The 18,241-nt window shown below is 54.4% G+C and overlaps 1 protein-coding gene across 3 annotated transcripts in view; it reads left to right on the top strand.

Annotated features, from left to right (window-relative positions):
* Positions 1-17,676, top strand: part of AHNAK (AHNAK nucleoprotein) — a 29,427-nt gene extending 11,751 nt beyond the window's left edge. The window contains exons 5-8 of one of the 3 annotated variants that reach the window (XM_045574100.1): positions 1,249-1,641; positions 2,302-3,381; positions 8,206-9,324; positions 9,709-17,676. In XM_045574100.1, coding sequence (XP_045430056.1) covers positions 1,249-1,641; positions 2,302-3,381; positions 8,206-9,324; positions 9,709-16,992 — 9,876 coding nt within the window. In that variant the 3' untranslated portion in view covers positions 16,993-17,676. Of the gene's footprint in view, positions 1-1,248; positions 3,382-7,036; positions 9,325-9,708 lie in introns of those variants that run through there. The other 2 variants (XM_045574099.1, XM_045574101.1) reach the window with 2 other exon arrangements.
* Positions 17,677-18,241: the final 565 nt, after the last annotated feature.

The raw sequence follows: 18,241 nt of genomic DNA, 5'->3' as shown, positions 1-18,241 counted from the left end.
CGCCGGCGCCCGCCGCCCGCCGCCCGCCGCCCGCCGGTCCCCCTTCCCGAGGCCGCTGCCTGCCTGCGGGGCCTCGGGCCATCCCTTCTCCTGAGTTCACCCCTCTGCCCTCTGCGGAGTCGGCCTGGTTGTCCCTGTTGTTCCACGTGTGGCCCGTGGCGGATGTGGCCTCTAGGTGTCTGTCTGTCCTGAGTGCCACGGCCTGGGAACCTGCTCATGCTGCTGGGTTCCCAACGCTGCGCCAGAACCTTTGAAATGACTTTCGGGTCTGTCTCACAGAACATTTTCCTTTCCTTTTCTTTTCTAAATATGTTTTTTGTTTTTTTTTAATTGATTTTAGAGAGAGAGGAAGGGGGATGGAAAGAGAGAGAAACAACCATCGGCTGCCTCCTGCACGCCTCCTACTGGGGATTGACAGCCTGACCGGGAATCCAACGGCGACCGCTCGGTGCCTGGGATGATGCCGGCCAGCGCTCACAGAACCTCTGTCTGCTTCCGGAGGCCTGGACTCACCTGTGAGCCAGAAGCTGGGCCGCAAAGTGCCTGAGGGACGATTCCCTGCTCCTTCTGACGGCTTGTTTATGTAACAAAGAAGGGGTGCTTGCAGGGGGAGTTCGCCCAAGCACAGCCGCTCCCAGGAAGTCCCCCTCCTGCTTAAACAAACACACCAGGGAGTTAAGAGTTGAGAGCCGAGCTAGCCAGTTTGGTTCAGTGGAGAGAGTGTCGGCCTGCGGACTGAAGGGTCACAGGTTCGATTCTGGTCAAGGGCACATGCCTGGGTTGTGGGCCTGGTCTCCATTGTGGGGCGTGCAGGAGGCAGTCAGTGATAATAATCTTCCATCATTGATGTTTCTCTCTCCTTCTCCCTTCCTCTCTGAAATTAATAATTAAAAAAAAAAAAGAGTTGAGAGCCTTAGGGTTAAGTCAGTGCAGAGCTGCTCGCCCGGAGGCATCCTGGGTATGTGGCTGGCCGATTGGAGTCCAGAACTGATGGTAATTCCTCCTCCCAGACCGGGCAGTCCAGTCGCCTGCAGCCTCGTCGCCCCGTGGCCTTGGCTTCCCGGAGTTTCCCCACGTAATCTGTCTTCCTCCTGCGATGTGGCCGCCAGCCCTCCGTGCTCTGCCCCGGGAGGCTCCGCGGACCCCTGTTTCGGTCCCGGCTCCTCTGGGAAAGGGCTGGGCTGCGGCCGGGCGTCGGGAACGCGGGCAGACTCCGTTGCAACCTCTGCCGGGCATGTCTCTCTGCAGAGCGGGGATGACGAGGAGTACCAGCGCATCTATGCCACCAAGATCAAGCCCCGGCTGAAGTCGGAGGACGGAGTGGAAGGCGACCCCGGGGAGACCCAGAGCCGCACCATCACGGTGACCAGGAGGGTCACGGCCTACACTGTGGATGTGACGGGCCGGGAAGGAGCCAAGGACATCGACATCAGCAGCCCTGAGTTCAAGGTCAAGATCCCACGGCACGAGCTAACCGAAATCTCCACTGTGGACGTGGAGACCCAGTCTGGGAAGACGGTGATCCGACTGCCCTCGGGCCCGGGGGCTGTGGACGTGCGAGCCGGCGCCATGGCTGCTTCGGGACCAGAGCTCCACGGGGCTGGCCACTCGAAGCTGCAGGTCTCCGTGCCCGGGATCAAGGTGGGAAGCCCAGACACCAGAGTCAGCGCCAAGGGCTTGGACTTGGGCGGCAGAGGGGGGGCCCAGGGTCCAGGAGTGGGCGTTTCGTCTTCTCTTGGTGGTGGGGCGGTAGAGGTTCAGGGCCCATCTCTGGAGAGTGACAGTAATGGGAAAATTAAAATTCCCACCATGAAGATGCCAAAATTTGGTGTCTCCACGGGGCCCCAGCCCCAGGCCCCGGAGGCAGGGTGGTATGTTTCTGCAGCTGCCGGTGCCACGGCTCAGGGGCCTCAGGGGAAGCTGCAGGGCCCCCGAATCACTGGGCCGTCCTTTGAGGGAGACAGAGGCCTGAAAGGTGCCAAGCCCCAGGGGAGCGTCGAGGTGGACATCTCTGCTCCCAAAGTCAAGGGCACCATCCCCGGCCCCCATGTGCAAGGTCAAGGCCCTGATGTTGACCTTCACGGGCCTGGAGGCAAACTCACCATGCCCGAGATGAAAGCGCCCAAATTCTCTGTGTCAGGCCCTAAGGGGGAGGGAACTGGGATTGACGTGACACTTCCTGGGGTCTCGGGGGGCGTCAGCCTGCCCGAGGTTGCTACGGGCGGGCTGGAAGGGAAGCTGAAGGGCACTAAAGTCAAGACTCCCGAAATGATTATTCAGAAACCCAAAATCTCCATGCAGGACGTGGATCTGAGCCTGGGGTCCTCCAAACTGAGAGGAGACGTTAAGGTTTCCGCTCCGGGAATGCAAGGCGATGTCAAAGGCCCTCAAGTGGCAGTTAAAGGCTCCAAAGTGGACATAGAGTCGCCCAGCCTAGAGGGGACCCTGGCAGGACCCAAGCTGAGCAGCCCTTCTGGGAAGATGGGAACCTGCAGCATCTCCATGGCAGATGTCGACTTAAAGGTGGCTGCCCCTAAAGGGAAAGGGGGTGTAGATGTCACGCTCCCCAAAGTCGAAGGCAAAGTCAAAGTCCCCGAAGTGGATGTCAAAGGCCCCAAAGTGGATGCCCGTGCCCCAGATGTGGAACTCCATGGCCCAGAGTGGAACCTGAAAATGCCCAAGATGAAAATGCCCAAGTTCGGCACTCCGGGAGTCCAAGGGGAAGGCCCAGAGGTAGACGTCCATCTACCCAAAGGAGATGTCAGCATTACGGGGCCCAAGGTCAACGTGGAGGCTCCCGGTGTCAGTGTAGGAGGCCTGGGGGGCAAGCTGAAAGGCCCTGATGTTAAGCTGCCTGAAGTGAGTGTCAAGACGCCAAAGGTCTCCATGCCAGATGTCGATCTGCACCTGAAAGGCCCCTCGGTGAAAGGAGGGTACGACGTATCGGCACCAAAACTTGAAGGGGAGCTGAAAGGCCCCCAGGTGGACATTAATGCCCCCGACGTGGATGCTCATGGCCCAGAATGGCACCTGAAGATGCCCAAGATGAAAATGCCCAAGTTCGGCGTGCCAGGGTTCAGAGCGGAGGGCCCAGAGGTGGACATGAACCTGCCCAAGCCTGATGTGGACATTTCCGGGCCCAAGGTAGATGTGAGTGCTCCGGATGTGAGGATGGAGGGACCGGAAGGAAAATTGAAAGGACCCAAATTTAAGATGCCCGAGATGAATATCAAAGCCCCCAAGATCTCCATGCCAGATGTGGACTTGCATTTGAAAGGCCCTAGTGTCAAAGGAGAATACGATGTGACGGTGCCAAAGGCAGAAGGTGAGGTGAAAGTTCCCGATGTTGAACTTAAGAGTGCCAGAGTGGACATTGATGTTCCAGACGTGCAAGGCCCAGGCTGGAACTTGAAGATGCCCCAGATGAAAATGCCCAAGTTCAGCGTGCCTGGTGTCAAAGCAGAGGGCCCAGAAATGGAGGTGAACCTGCCCAAAGCCGACATTGGCATCTCGGGGCCCAAGGTGGATGTTGACATTCCAGATGTGAACATTGAAGGACCTGAAGGAAAGCTGAAGGGCCCCAAGTTCAAGGTGCCTGAGATGAACATCAAGGCCCCCAAGATCTCCATGCCTGAGGTGGACTTGCATATGAAAGGGCCCAAGGTAAAGGGCGAATATGACGTTACAGTGCCAAAGCTGGAAGGTGACCTGAAAGGGCCAAAAGTAGATGTCAGCGCCCCAGATGTTGAAGTTCATGGCCCTGATTGGAACCTGAAGATGCCCAAGATGAAAATGCCCAAATTCACCATGCCCAGCCTCAAAGGAGAGGGCCCAGAATTGGATGTGAACCTGCCCAAGGCTGATGTAGACCTTTCTGCACCCAAGTTAGATGTGAGTGCTCCAGATCTGAGCCTTGAGGGACCTGAAGGGAAGCTGAAAGGCCCCAAGTTTAAGATGCCTGAGATGCACTTCAAAGCTCCTAAGATGACTCTGCCAGATGTTGACCTCAATCTGAAAGGACCCAAAATGAAAGGAGATGTAGAGATGTCTGCACCAAAAATAAAAGGTGAGATGACAGTTCCAGACGTGGACCTCAAAGGGCCCAGCGTAGACATTAAAGCACCAGATGTGGAAGTACAAGGTGGAGACTGGAGCATGAAAATGCCCAAGATGAAAATGCCCAAGTTCAGCATGCCTAGTTTCAAAGCAGAGGGCCCAGAAGTGGATGTGAACCTGCCTAAGGCTGACATTGACATCTCTGGACCCAAGGTGGACATTGAAGCTCCAGATGTGAGCCTTGAGGGACCAGAAGGGAAGCTGAAGGGCCCCAAGTTCAAGATGCCTGACATGCACTTCAAGGCTCCCAAGATCTCCATGCCTGATGTGGACTTACACTTGAAAGGGCCCAAGGTCAAAGGGGATGTGGATGTCTCTGTGCCCAAGATAGAAGGTGAGATGAAAGTGCCAGATGTGGACCTCAAGGGGCCCAAAGTGGATGTTGATGTCCCAGATGTAGACATGCATGGCCCAGACTGGCACCTGAAGATGCCCAAGATGAAAATGCCCAAGTTCAGTGTGCCTGGCTTCAAAGCAGAGGGCCCAGAAGTGGATGTGAACCTGCCCAAGGCCGACATTGACATCTCTGGACCCAAGGTTGACATAGAAGCTCCAGATGTGAGCCTTGAGGGACCAGAAGGGAAGCTGAAGGGCCCCAAGTTCAAGATGCCGGAAATGCACTTCCATGCCCCCAAGATCTCCATGCCTGATGTGGACTTGAATCTGAAGGGACCAAAACTGAAAGGAGATGTGGATGTTTCCTTGCCTGATGTAGAAGGTGAAATAAAAGTGCCAGATGTTAACCTTAAAGGGCCCAAAGCTGACATCAGTGCTCCAGATGTGGACGTCCATGGCCCAGACTGGCACTTGAAGATGCCCAAGGTGAAAATGCCTAAGTTCAGCATGCCAGGCTTCAAAGGAGAGGGCCCAGATGTGGATGTGAACCTGCCCAAGGCTGACATCAATGTCTCGGGACCCAAGGTGGATGTTGAAGTCCCAGATGTGAACATTGAAGGCCCAGATGCAAAACTAAAAGGTCCTAAATTTAAGATGCCAGAAATGAATATAAAGCCTCAGAAGATACCGATACCAGATGTTGGTTTGCATTTGAAAGGTCCGAAAGTGAAAGCAGATTATGACGTGACTGTTCCAAAAGTAGAAGGAGAGATACAAACTCCTGATGTCAACATTAAAGGTCCCAAAGTGGACATAAACGCACCAGACGTGGACGTCCATGGCCCAGACTGGCACCTGAAGATGCCCAAGGTGAAAATGCCCAAGTTTAGTATGCCAGGCTTCAAAGGAGAGGGCCCTGAAGTGGATGTGAACCTGCCCAAAGCCGACATTAATGTCTCTGGACCCAAGATGGACATTAATGCACCAGATGTGACTCTTGAAGGTCCAGAGGGGAAACTAAAGGGTCCCAAGTTCAAGATGCCAAGCATGAATATACAGACACACAAAATTTCTATGCCTGATGTTGGACTTAATCTGAAAGGCCCTAAACTGAAAACCGATGTGGATGTTTCCCTTCCTAAAGTGGAAGGAGACTTGAAAGTTCCTGAAATGGACGTGAAAGCCCCTAAGGTGGATGTGGAAATACCTGATGTTGATCTCGAATGTCCTGATGCAAAGTTGAAAGGGCACAAGTTCAAGATGCCTGACATGCACTTCAAGGCCCCCAAGATCTCCATGCCTGATGTGGACTTACACTTGAAAGGGCCTAAGGTCAAAGGGGATGTGGATGTCTCTGTGCCCAAGATAGAAGGTGAGATGAAAGTGCCGGATGTGGACCTCAAGGGGCCCAAAGTGGACGTTGATGTCCCAGATGTGGATGTGCATGGACCAGACTGGCACCTGAAGATGCCCAAAGTGAAAATGCCCAAGTTCAGCATGCCTGGCTTCAAAGGAGAGGGCCCAGATGTGGATGTGAACCTGCCCAAAGCTGATATTGACATCTCTGGACCCAAGGTTGACGTAGAAGCTCCAGATGTGAGCCTTGAGGTACCAGAAGGGAAGCTGAAGGGTCACAAGTTCAAAATGCCTGACATGCACTTCAAGGCTCCCAAGATCTCCATGCCTGATGTGGACTTACACTTGAAAGGCCCCAAAGTCAAAGGGGATGTCGATGTGTCTGTGCCGAAATTGGAGGGAGATTTGAAGGGTCCCAGCGTGGATGTGGAAGTGCCTGATGTTGATCTTGAATGTCCTGATGCAAAGTTGAAAGGGCACAAGTTCAAGATGCCTGACATGCACTTCAAGGCTCCCAAGATCTCCATGCCTGATGTGGACTTACACTTGAAAGGGCCCAAGGTCAAAGGGGATGTGGATGTCTCTGTGCCCAAGATAGAAGGTGAGATGAAAGTGCCAGATGTGGACCTCAAGGGGCCCAAAGTGGATGTTGATGTCCCAGATGTGGACGTGCATGGACCAGACTGGCACCTGAAGATGCCCAAAGTGAAAATGCCCAAGTTCAGCATGCCTGGCTTCAAAGGAGAGGGCCCAGATGTGGATGTGAACTTGCCCAAGGCTGATATTGACATTGCCGGACCCAAGGTTGACATAGAAGCTCCAGATGTGAGCCTTGAGGTACCAGAAGGGAAGCTGAAGGGTCACAAGTTTAAGATGCCTGACATGCACTTCAAGGCTCCCAAGATCTCCATGCCTGATGTGGACTTACACTTGAAAGGCCCCAAAGTCAAAGGGGATGTCGATGTGTCTGTGCCGAAATTGGAGGGAGATTTGAAGGGTCCCAGCGTGGATGTGGAAGTGCCTAATGTTGATCTCGAATGTCCTGATGCAAAGTTGAAAGGGCACAAGTTCAAGATGCCTGACATGCACTTCAAGGCTCCCAAGATCTCCATGCCTGATGTGGACTTACACTTGAAAGGGCCCAAGGTCAAAGGGGATGTGGATGTCTCTGTGCCCAAGATAGAAGGTGAGATGAAAGTGCCAGATGTGGACCTCAAGGGGCCCAAAGTGGACATTGATGTCCCAGATGTGGACGTGCATGGCCCAGACTGGCACCTGAAGATGCCCAAGATGAAAATGCCCAAGTTCAGCGTGCCTGGCTTCAAAGCAGAGGGCCCAGAAGTGGATGTGAACCTGCCCAAGGCGGACATTGACATCTCCGGCCCCAAGGTGGACATTGAAGCTCCAGATGTGAGCCTTGAGGGACCAGAAGGGAAGCTGAAGGGCCCCAAGTTCAAGATGCCTGACATGCACTTCCATGCCCCCAAGATCTCCATGCCAGATGTTGACTTCAACTTGAAGGGGCCTAAAATTAAAGGAGACTTGGATGTTTCAGCCCCAAAGATGGAAGGAGAGTTGAAGGGTCCAGAATTGGATGTTAAGGGCCCCAAATTGGATGTTGACATACCAGATGTAGCTGTGGAAGGCCCAGATGGCAAATGGAAAAGTCCGAAATTCAAGATGCCAGACATGCATTTTAAAGCCCCTAAAATCTCCATGCCAGACATCAATCTACACTTAAAAAGCCCCAAGGTCAAGGGAGAGGTGGATGTAGATGTTCCCAAGTTGGAAGGTGACCTCAAAGGTGACATCAGTGGGCCAGATATAGACATTGAGGGACCAGAGGGCAAATTGAAAGGCCCCAAGTTCAAGATGCCTGACATGCATTTCAAAGCCCCACATATATCTATGCCTGATGTGGACTTAAATCTGAAAGGACCAAAAATCAAGGGGGATGTCGATGTGTCTATGCCAGAAGTAGAAGGTAAAATTAAAGTGCCAGATGTGAACGTCAAGGGCCCCAAAGTAGACATAAGTGCACCTGAAGTTCATGGTCCCGACTGGCACCTGAAGATGCCCAAGATGAAAATGCCCAAGTTCAGCATGCCAGGCTTCAAAGCAGAGGGCCCCGAAGTGGATGTGAACCTGCCCAAGGCCGACATTGATGTCTCAGCACCCAAAGTGGACATTGAAGCCCCAGATGTGAGCATTGAGGGCCCAGAGGGAAAAATCAAGGGGCCTAAATTTAAGATGCCAGAGATGAACATCAAAGCCCCCAAGATCTCCATGCCTGATGTAGATTTACATTTGAAAGGCCCTAAGGTCAAAGGAGATGTAGACCTTTCCCTGCCTAAGGTGGAAGGTGACCTCAAGGGCCCCAAAGTGGACATTGAAGCCCCAGATGTGGATGTTCAAGGCCCAGACTGGCACCTGAAGATGCCCAAAGTGAAAATGCCCAAGTTCAGCATGCCTGGCTTCAAAGGAGAGGGCCCAGATGTGGATGTGAACCTGCCCAAGGCTGACATTGACATCTCTGGACCCAAGGTGGACATTGAAGCCCCAGATGTGAGCATTGAGGGCCCAGAAGGAAAACTGAAGGGCCCCAAGTTCAAGATGCCGGAAATGCACTTTCATGCCCCCAAGATCTCCATGCCTGACTTTGATTTGCACCTGAAAGGTCCCAAAGTAAAGGGCGATGTGGACGGTTCCCTGCCTAAAGTGGAAGGCCCTGAAGTTGACATCAAGGGCCCCAAAGTGGACATTGAAGCCCCAGATGTGGACGTCCATGGCCCAGACTGGCACCTGAAGATGCCCAAGGTGAAAATGCCCAAGTTCAGCATGCCTGGCTTCAAAGGAGAAGGCCCAGATGTGGATGTGAACCTCCCCAAAGCCGACATCGACGTCTCAGCACCCAAAGTTGACCTGGAGTGTCCTGATGTGAATATTGAAGGGCCTGAAGGAAAGTGGAAAAGTCCAAAATTTAAGATGCCTGATATGCATTTCAAGACTCCAAAGATATCCATGCCAGATATTGATCTTAACCTAACAGGACCAAAAATAAAAGGAGATGTGGATGTCACAGGTCCCAAGCTAGAGGGAGATCTGAAAGGTCCTGAAGTTGACCTCAAAGGCCCCAAAGTGGACATTGATGTTCCAGATGTGGACGTTCACGGCCCAGACTGGCACCTGAAGATGCCCAAGATGAAAATGCCCAAGTTCAGCATGCCTGGCTTCAAAGCAGAGGGCCCCGAAGTGGATGTGAACCTGCCCAAGGCTGACATTGATGTAACTGGACCCAAGGTGGACATTGAGGGCCCTGATGTGAACATTGAAGGACCAGAAGGGAAGTTGAAAGGGCCTAAGTTTAAGATGCCCGAGATGAACATCAAGGCACCCAAGATCTCCATGCCTGACTTTGATTTGCACCTGAAAGGCCCCAAAGTAAAGGGAGATGTGGACGGTTCCCTGCCTAAAGTGGAAGGCCCTGAAGTTGACATCAAGGGCCCCAAAGTGGACATTGAAGCACCAGATGTGGATGTTCATGGTCCTGATTGGCACCTGAAGATGCCCAAGGTGAAAATGCCCAAGTTCAGCATGCCTGGCTTCAAAGGAGAAGGCCCAGATGTGGATGTGAACCTGCCCAAAGCTGACATCAGTGTCTCGGGACCCAAGGTGGACATTGAAGGTCCTGATGTGAATATCGAAGGTCCTGATGCAAAGCTCAAGGGCCCCAAGTTCAAGATGCCAGAGATGAACATCAAAGCCCCCAAGATTTCCATGCCTGACATTGATCTGAACCTGAAGGGCCCCAAAGTGAAGGGCGATGTGGACGTGTCTTTACCAAAAGTGGAAGGTGAGATTAAGGTTCCTGAAGTGGACATCAAAGGCCCTAAAGTGGACATTGACGTCCCAGATGTGGATGTTCATGGTCCTGATTGGCACCTGAAGATGCCCAAGGTGAAAATGCCCAAGTTCAGCATGCCTGGCTTCAAAGGAGAGGGCCCAGATGTGGATGTGAACCTGCCCAAAGCTGACTTGGATGTCTCAGGACCCAAGGTGGACATTGATGTTCCAGATGTGAATATTGAAGGTCCAGATGCGAAACTGAAGGGCCCCAAGTTCAAGATGCCTGAGATGAACATCAAGGCTCCTAAGATCTCCATGCCAGATTTGGACCTTAATCTTAAAGGCCCTAAGATGAAAGGAGAGGTGGATGTTTCACTGCCAAATGTAGAAGGAGATTTGAAAGGGCCCACTCTTGACATCAAGGGCCCGAAGATCGATGTAGATGCTCCAGCTGTTGACATTCATGGTCCAGAAGGCAAGCTGAAAGGCCCAAAAGTGAAGATGCCTGACATGCATGTAAACATGCCCAAGATCTCTATGCCAGAAATTGACCTGAATTTGAAAGGCTCAAAGCTTAAGGGAGAGGTGGATGTTTCTGGGCCCAAATTAGAAGGGGACATTAAAGCTCCCAAGTTGGATGTAAAGGGCCCGGAAGTGGACATTTCTGGCCCTAAGCTCAATATCGAAGGCAAGTCAAAGAAGTCTCGTTTTAAGCTTCCCAAATTTAATTTTTCCGGCTCCAAAGTCCAGACACCTGAGGTGGATGTCAAAGTTAAAAAGCCAGATATTGACGTCACAGGCCCAAAAGTTGACATCAATGCTCCTGATGTTGAAGTCCAAGGGAAAGTGAAAGGATCCAAGTTCAAAATGCCTTTCCTGAGTATCTCATCTCCTAAAGTTTCTATGCCTGATGTAGAGCTAAATCTGAAAGGTCCTAAAGGCAAAGGAGACTTAAGTGTTGCAGGCCCTGATTTAGAAGGTGACTTTAAAGGACCCCAAGTGGACATTAAGGCACCAGAAGTCCATCTTGATGCACCTGATGTGGATGTTCATGGCCCAGACTTTAATTTGAAAATGCCCAAGATGAAAATGCCCAAGTTTGGTGTGCCTGGCTTAAAAGCAGAAGGGCCAGATCTGTCTGTGGATCTACCAAAAGGAGATATCAACATAGAGGCTCCCAAGATGGACATTGAGGGCCCAGAAATCAGTGTGGAAGGTCTAGAAGGAGGCTTAAAAGGCCCCAAACTCAAGATGCCTGACATGAATATTAAAGCTCCCAAGATCTCCATGCCTGACATCGATGTAAATCTGAAGGGCCCCAAGGTAAAAGGTGATGTGGATGTTTCCCTGCCCAAAGTGGAAGGAGATCTGAAAGGCCCAGGGATTGATATCAAGGGGCCCAAAGTGGACATTAATGCCCCTGATGTAGACGTCCATGGCCCGGACTGGCACCTGAAGATGCCCAAGGTGAAAATGCCCAAGTTCAGCATGGCTGGCTTCAAAGCAGAGGGCCCCGAAGTGGATGTGAACCTGCCCAAGGCCGACATTGATGTTCCCGATGTGAGTATCGAAGGCCCGGATGCGAAGCTGAAGGGCCCCAAGTTCAAGATGCCTGAGATGAACATCAAAGCCCCCCACATCTCCATGCCTGACATTGATCTGAACCTGAAGGGCCCCAAAGTGAAGGGCGATGTTGACGTGTCTTTGCCAAAAGTGGAAGGCGACCTAAGGGGCCCTGAGGTGGACATCAAGGGCCCTAAAGTGGACATTGACACTCCTGACATTAGCATTGAAGGCCCAGAGGGGAAACTGAAGGGGCCCAAGTTCAAGATGCCAGAGATGCACCTAAAGGCTCCCAAGATCTCCATGCCTGACATCGACTTAAACCTGAAAGGCCCCAAGGTGAAGGGTGATGTGGACGTTTCTCTTCCCAAGATTGAAGGGGATCTGAAAGGCCCTGAAGTTGACATCAAGGCCCCAAAAGTGGACATTAATGCCCCTGATGTGGACGTCCATGGCCCAGACTGGCACCTGAAGATGCCCAAGGTGAAAATGCCCAAGTTCAGCATGCCAGGCTTCAAAGGAGAGGGCCCTGAAGTGGATGTGAACCTGCCCAAGGCTGACATCGACGTCTCAGCACCCAAAGTGGACATTGAAGGCCCTGACGTTAATATTGAGGGGCCCGAGGGAAAGTTGAAAGGTCCGAAGTTCAAAATGCCGGAGATGAACATCAAGGCGCCCAAGATCTCCATGCCTGACTTTGATTTGCATCTGAAAGGTCCTAAGGTCAAAGGGGATGTGGACGTTTCCCTGCCTAAGGTGGAAGGTGATCTGAAAGGCCCTGAAGTTGACATCAAGGGCCCCAAAATGGACATTAATGCACCAGACGTGGATGTTCAAGGCCCAGACTGGCACCTGAAGATGCCCAAAGTGAAAATGCCCAAGTTCAGCATGCCTGGCTTCAAAGGAGAGGGCCCAGATGTGGATGTGAACCTGCCCAAGGCCGACATTGATGTCTCAGCACCCAAAGTAGACGTTGAAATTCCAGATGTCCATCTAGAAGGTCCGGATGCAAAACTGAAGGGCCCCAAGTTCAAGATGCCAGAGATGAACATCAAAGCCCCCAAGATCTCCATGCCTGACTTTGATTTGCATCTGAAAGGTCCTAAGGTCAAAGGGGATGTGGACGTTTCCCTGCCTAAGGTGGAAGGTGACTTAAAGGCCCCTGAAGTTGACATCAAAGGCCCCAAAGTGGATGTTGATGTCCCAGACGTGGATGTTCACGGCCCAGACTGGCACCTGAAGATGCCCAAAGTGAAAATGCCCAAGTTCAGCATGCCAGGCTTCAAAGGAGAGGGCCCAGATGTGGATGTGAACCTGCCCAAGGCCGACATTGACATCTCAGGACCCAAAGTGGACATAGACACTCCTGACATTGACATTCATGGCCCAGAAGGGAAGCTGAAGGGCCCCAAGTTCAAAATGCCTGACCTGCACCTCAAAGCCCCCAAGATCTCCATGCCTGAAGTCGACCTGAATCTGAAGGGCCCCAAAGTGAAGGGCGATGTGGACGTTTCTCTGCCCAAAGTGGAAGGTGACCTCAAGGGCCCTGAACTTGACATCAAAGGCCCCAAAGTGGACATCGATGTCCCAGATGTGGACGTGCATGGTCCCGACTGGCACCTGAAGATGCCCAAGGTGAAAATGCCCAAGTTCAGCATGCCAGGCTTCAAAGGAGAGGGCCCAGATGTGGATGTGAACCTGCCCAAGGCCGACATTGATGTCTCCGGACCCAAGGTGGACATTGATGTCCCAGATGTGAATATCGAAGGTCCAGATGCAAAACTGAAGGGCCCCAAGTTCAAGATGCCAGAGATGAACATCAAAGCCCCCAAGATCTCCATGCCTGACTTTGACTTAAGCCTGAAAGGGCCAAAGGTGAAGGGCGATGTGGACCTTTCGCTGCCCAAGGTGGAAGGTGACCTGAAAGGACCAGAGGTGGACATTGAGGGACCTGAAGGGAAACTCAAAGGCCCCAAGTTCAAGATGCCTGATGTGCACTTCAAAACCCCACAGATCTCCATGAGTGACATTGATTTGAACTTGAAAGGACCTAAAGTAAAAGGAGATCTGGACCTTTCCGTTCCTAAACTGGAAGGTGATCTGAAAGGCCCCAAAGTGGATATTAAAGGCCCTAAGCTGGACATAGACACTCCTGACATTGACATTCATGGCCCAGAAGGGAAGCTGAAGGGCCCCAAGTTCAAAATGCCTGACCTGCACCTCAAAGCCCCCAAGATCTCCATGCCTGAAGTCGACCTGAATCTGAAGGGTCCCAAAGTGAAGGGCGATGTGGACGTTTCTCTGCCCAAAGTGGAAGGTGACCTCAAGGGCCCTGAACTTGACATCAAAGGCCCCAAAGTGGACATCGATGTCCCAGATGTGGACGTGCATGGTCCCGACTGGCACCTGAAGATGCCCAAGGTGAAAATGCCCAAGTTCAGCATGCCTGGCTTCAAAGGAGAGGGCCCAGACGTGGATGTGAACCTGCCCAAGGCTGACTTTGATGTCTCCGGACCCAAGGTGGACATTGATGTCCCAGATGTAAATATCGAAGGTCCAGATGCAAAACTGAAGGGCCCCAAGTTCAAGATGCCTGAGATGAACATCAAAGCCCCCAAGATCTCCATGCCTGACCTTGATCTGAACCTGAAGGGCCCCAAGATGAAGGGCGATGTGGACGTTTCCCTGCCCAAAGTGGAAGGTGACCTCAAGGGCCCTGGAATTGACATCAAAGGCCCCAAAGTGGACATCGATGTCCCTGATGTGGACATGCATGGTCCTGACTGGCACCTGAAGATGCCCAAGGTGAAAATGCCCAAGTTCAGCATGCCAGGCTTCAAAGGAGAGGGCCCAGATGTGGATGTGAACCTTCCCAAGGCCGACATTGATGTCTCTGGACCCAAGGTGGACATTGATGTTCCAGATGTAAATATCGAAGGTCCAGATGCAAAACTGAAGGGTCCCAAGTTCAAGATGCCTGAGATAAATATCAAAGCTCCTAAGATCTCCATGCCTGATGTTGACCTAGATTTGAAGGGCCCCAAAGTCAAAGGAGATTTTGAGATGTCCGTTCCTAAGATGGAAGGTACTTTCAAAGGCCCAGAAGTAGACTTGAAAGGCCCAGGTCTGGATTTCGAAGGCCCTGAGGCCAAACTCAGTGGCCCACATTTCAAGATGCCATCGCTGGATATATCTGCCCCTAAAGTAACTGTTCCTGATGTTGATTTGCATCTCAAGACACCCAAGATTGGGCTTTCCGGCCCCAAAGTAGAAGGCGGAGAACTGGACCTTAAGGGGCCTAAAGTTGACTTGGAAGTGCCGGCCTTGGACGTCCACATGGAGGGCCCAGATGTGAACCTGGAGGGGCCGGATGTCAAAGTCCCCAAACTTAAGAAACCCAAGTTTGGATTTGGGACCAAAAGCCCCAAAGCTGACTTCAAGGCGCCGTCGGCCGAGGTGACTGTCCCTGAGGCGGAGCTCAGCGTCGAGACCCCGGACATCAGCGTCGGTGGCAAGGGCAAGAAGAGCAAGTTTAAGATGCCCAAGATCCACATGAGCGGCCCCAAAATCAAAACCAAGAAGCAAGGGTTTGATCTGAACCTTCCTGGCGGCGAGATGGACGCCAGCCTCAAGGCTCCGGACGTGGACGTGAACGTGGCGGGGCCGGATGCCTCGCTGAAAGTGGACGTGAAATCCCCTAAAACCAAGAAGCCCATGTTCGGGAAGATGTACTTCCCCGATGTGGAATTTGACATTAAATCATCCAAATTCAGAGCGGAGGCCTCCCTCCCCAGCCCCAAGATGGAGGGCGAGATCCAGGCGGGCGGCCTGGACGTCTCCTCGCCGGGAATTCACGTGGACGCCCCTGACGTCCGCCTCGAAGGCCCCAGTGCTCACGTCAAAGCACCGTCCTTCGGCATCTCTGCCCCTCAGGTCTCCGCCCCCGATGTGAACCTGAGCTTGAAAGGACCGAAGGTCAAGGGCGACGTCCCCAGCGTGGGATTGGAAGGACCGGACCTAGACCTGCAAGGTCCGGAAGCGAAAATCAAGTTCCCCAAGTTTTCGATGCCCAAGATCGGTGTCCCCGGCGTGAACGTGGAGGGCGTGGGAGCTGAGGTCCAGCTGCCCTCGCTGGAAGGAAGCGTGGGCGCACCGGATGTGAGGCTCGAAGGGCCTGGCGTGTCTCTGAAGGGGCCGAGGGTAGACTTGCCTTCGGCGAACCTCTCCATGCCCAAGGTCTCCGGGCCTGACCTTGACCTGAACTTGAAAGGACCAAGTGTGAAGGGAGACCTGGCCGTCTCGGGTGACATCAAGGGCCCTAAAGTGTCAGTCGGCGCTCCCGATCTGAGCTGGGAGGCGCCGGAAGGTGGCATTAAGCTTCCCCAGATGAAGCTGCCCCAGTTCGGCATCTCCACGCCCGGGTCCGACGTGGACGTGAGCGTCAAGGGGCCCCAGCTGACCGGAGAGCTGAAGGCGCCAGGCATGGACGTGAATCTCGGAGGCCTCGGCCTCAAGGGGCCTCAGATCTCGGCCCCGGATGTGGACTTGCACGTGAAAGGACCAAACGTGAAAGGGAGCCTCGGGGGCTCCGGGGAGCTGCACGGGCCCTCTGTCGGAGGAGGCCTTCCGGGCGTGAGCATTCACGGCGTGAAGGCCCCTGCGTGCGGTCTGGAGCTGCAGGGGGGCGAGGTGAGGCTCCCCGCTGGGCAGGTTTCCGGCCCTGACATCAAAGGCGACCTGAAAGGACCTTCCTTCTCTGTGGCCTCTCCCGAGTCCAATCTTGGCTTCAGCCTGAAGGGCCCGAAAATCCACGGAGGCGTGGATGTGTCGGGGGGTGTCGGCGCCCCAGACGTCAGCCTGGGCGAAGGGCACCTGAGCGCCAAAGGCCCCGGGGTCGAGTGGAGAGGCCCCCAGGTCTCTGCTCTCAACCTGGGCGCGCCCACGGTCGCCGGCGGGCTCCATTTCTCCGGACCAAAGGCGGAAGGAGCAGGGAAAGGAGGCCACGTCGGACTCCAGGGCCCGGGGCTGAGCGTGTCCGGGCCCCAGGGTCACTTGGAGAGCAGATCTGGAAAAGTAACATTCCCGAAGATGAAAATCCCCAAGTTCACCGCCTCTGGCCGCGAGCTGGTGGGCAGAGAGGTGGGGGTGGATATCAATTTCCCTAAAGGGGAGGCCGGCGGCCAGGCTGGTGCCGGAGAGGGCGAGTGGGAAGAGTCCGACGTCAAACTGAAAAAGTCCAAAATCAAGATGCCCAAGTTCACCTTCTCCAAACCCAAAGGGAAGGGCGGCGCCACCGGCTCGCCGGAAGCTTCCATCTCGGGCTCCAAGGGGGACCTGAAGAGCTCCAAGGCCAGCCTGGGCTCTCTGGAGGGAGAGGCCGAGGCCGAGGCGTCGTCGCCCAAGGCCAAGTTCTCCCTGTTCAAGAGCAAGAAGCCCCGGCACCGCTCCAACTCCTTCAGCGACGAGAGGGAGTTCTCGGCGCCCACCACCCCGACCGGGACTCTGGAGTTCGAGGGCGGCGACGTGTCGCTGGAGGGCGGGAAGGTCAAAGGGAAGCACGGGAAGCTGAAGTTTGGTACCTTCGGCGGGTTGGGGTCAAAGAGCAAAGGTCATTACGAGGTGACGGGCAGCGATGACGAGGCAGGCAGGCTGCAGGGGAGCGGCGTGTCCCTGCAGAAGTCCCGGCTGTCCTCCTCCTCCAGCAACGACAGCGGGACGAAGGTCGGCATCCAGCTGCCCGAGGTGGAGCTGGTGGTTTCCACCAAGAAGGAGTAGCCGGCCCGTGTACATACATGCAGGAGGACACACGCCTCGGGGGTGTGTCTGTATATTCCCTCCGGCGAGCACAGGCCGCAGCCTCCGCAGCGGGCACGGAGCGGCCGCGGGGCCGGTGCCACCAGCGCTTCCGCCGGCTCGGAGCCCCCGGCTCGGCCAGCCGCCTGCGGAGTCAGCAGTATTTGCCTTAAGATTTCTTTTTTCATTTTTTATCTTTAATTTTTTTGCATTGAACGCTGACGAGAACTCCCGTTTACTACGCAAGCTTTGTGTTTATTACCCTTATTTTTACTGGACCTGGGTAGTGTCGGGGTCTTTGGCAACCCACTTCCTTTTTCATTGCCAACATGGCGGGTTTCTGTTAGTGAGGGCGGGCGGGGGAGAAGGCAGTCGCGGGAGCCGGACCTCCGTGCCTCCTAAGACTGGGTCCGCGCGAGCAGCAGACACCCCCGGGTGGCCGAGAGGAGTGGGTGTCTGTCCCCCCGCGGGGAGAGGGAGTGAGAATCTGTGGGCCAGGCCTTCCATTCTGGGCCGGGTAAGGGGAGCACCCTGTTCCTGACGCTAGTTCTGACTCCTTTTAACCAGCGTTACCGTGGTTAAGGGCCTCCCCGCACTTTAATGGCAACTTAAGGATGTAAGGAAATGGAAGCTGTCGATGGCAAATAAAGCTGTTTATTAACCTGATGTCTGCGCCTTTGCACTGTGTTGGGGGAGGAAGCCCCGGGAGGCGGTGCTCCAGCCCCGACTGTGCCCCGGGGGTCCGGGTCCGGGTCCGGGTCCGCCCGGCACTGCTGGTTCAGTCACGGGCAGCGGGCGGAATTCTTGATGCTCCTGGCGAGGCTGTCACTGAGAAGTCAGGAGGCTTGGTCACTGGCAGCCCCCCGCCCCACCCAACCAGGGACCGCCCCCCCCTCACCTTTGCTCCCTCGGATGTGAACGCACGATTCAGAGCCGGGTCTGCGTTGGTAGAAGGCGGTACAGGTGCGAATGCTGGGGAAGGCCTGCTGGTGCAGGAGAAGGGTCTGGCTGAACCACAGCCTGCCCCCTGCCCCCCCTCACTACAGCTCTGCTGGGTCCCTGCCCCCTGCCCCCTGCCCCCCTCACTACAGCTCTGCTGGGCGGCCTGCCCCCTGCCCCCCGCTCACTGCAGCTCTGCTGGGTCCCTGCCCCCTGCCCCCTCTCACTACAGCTCTGCTGGGTTTTTGCCCCCTGCTCTCGTCACCTGCCCAGGCCTCCATTCCCGCTGCAG

The sequence above is a fragment of the Pipistrellus kuhlii genome, unplaced genomic scaffold, assembly GCF_014108245.1.
Source record: "Pipistrellus kuhlii isolate mPipKuh1 unplaced genomic scaffold, mPipKuh1.p scaffold_m20_p_59, whole genome shotgun sequence".
Lineage (NCBI taxonomy): Eukaryota > Metazoa > Chordata > Mammalia > Chiroptera > Vespertilionidae > Pipistrellus > Pipistrellus kuhlii.
Note: the sequence above shows the minus strand (reverse complement) of the source record. Positions and strands in the feature narration are given on the sequence as shown.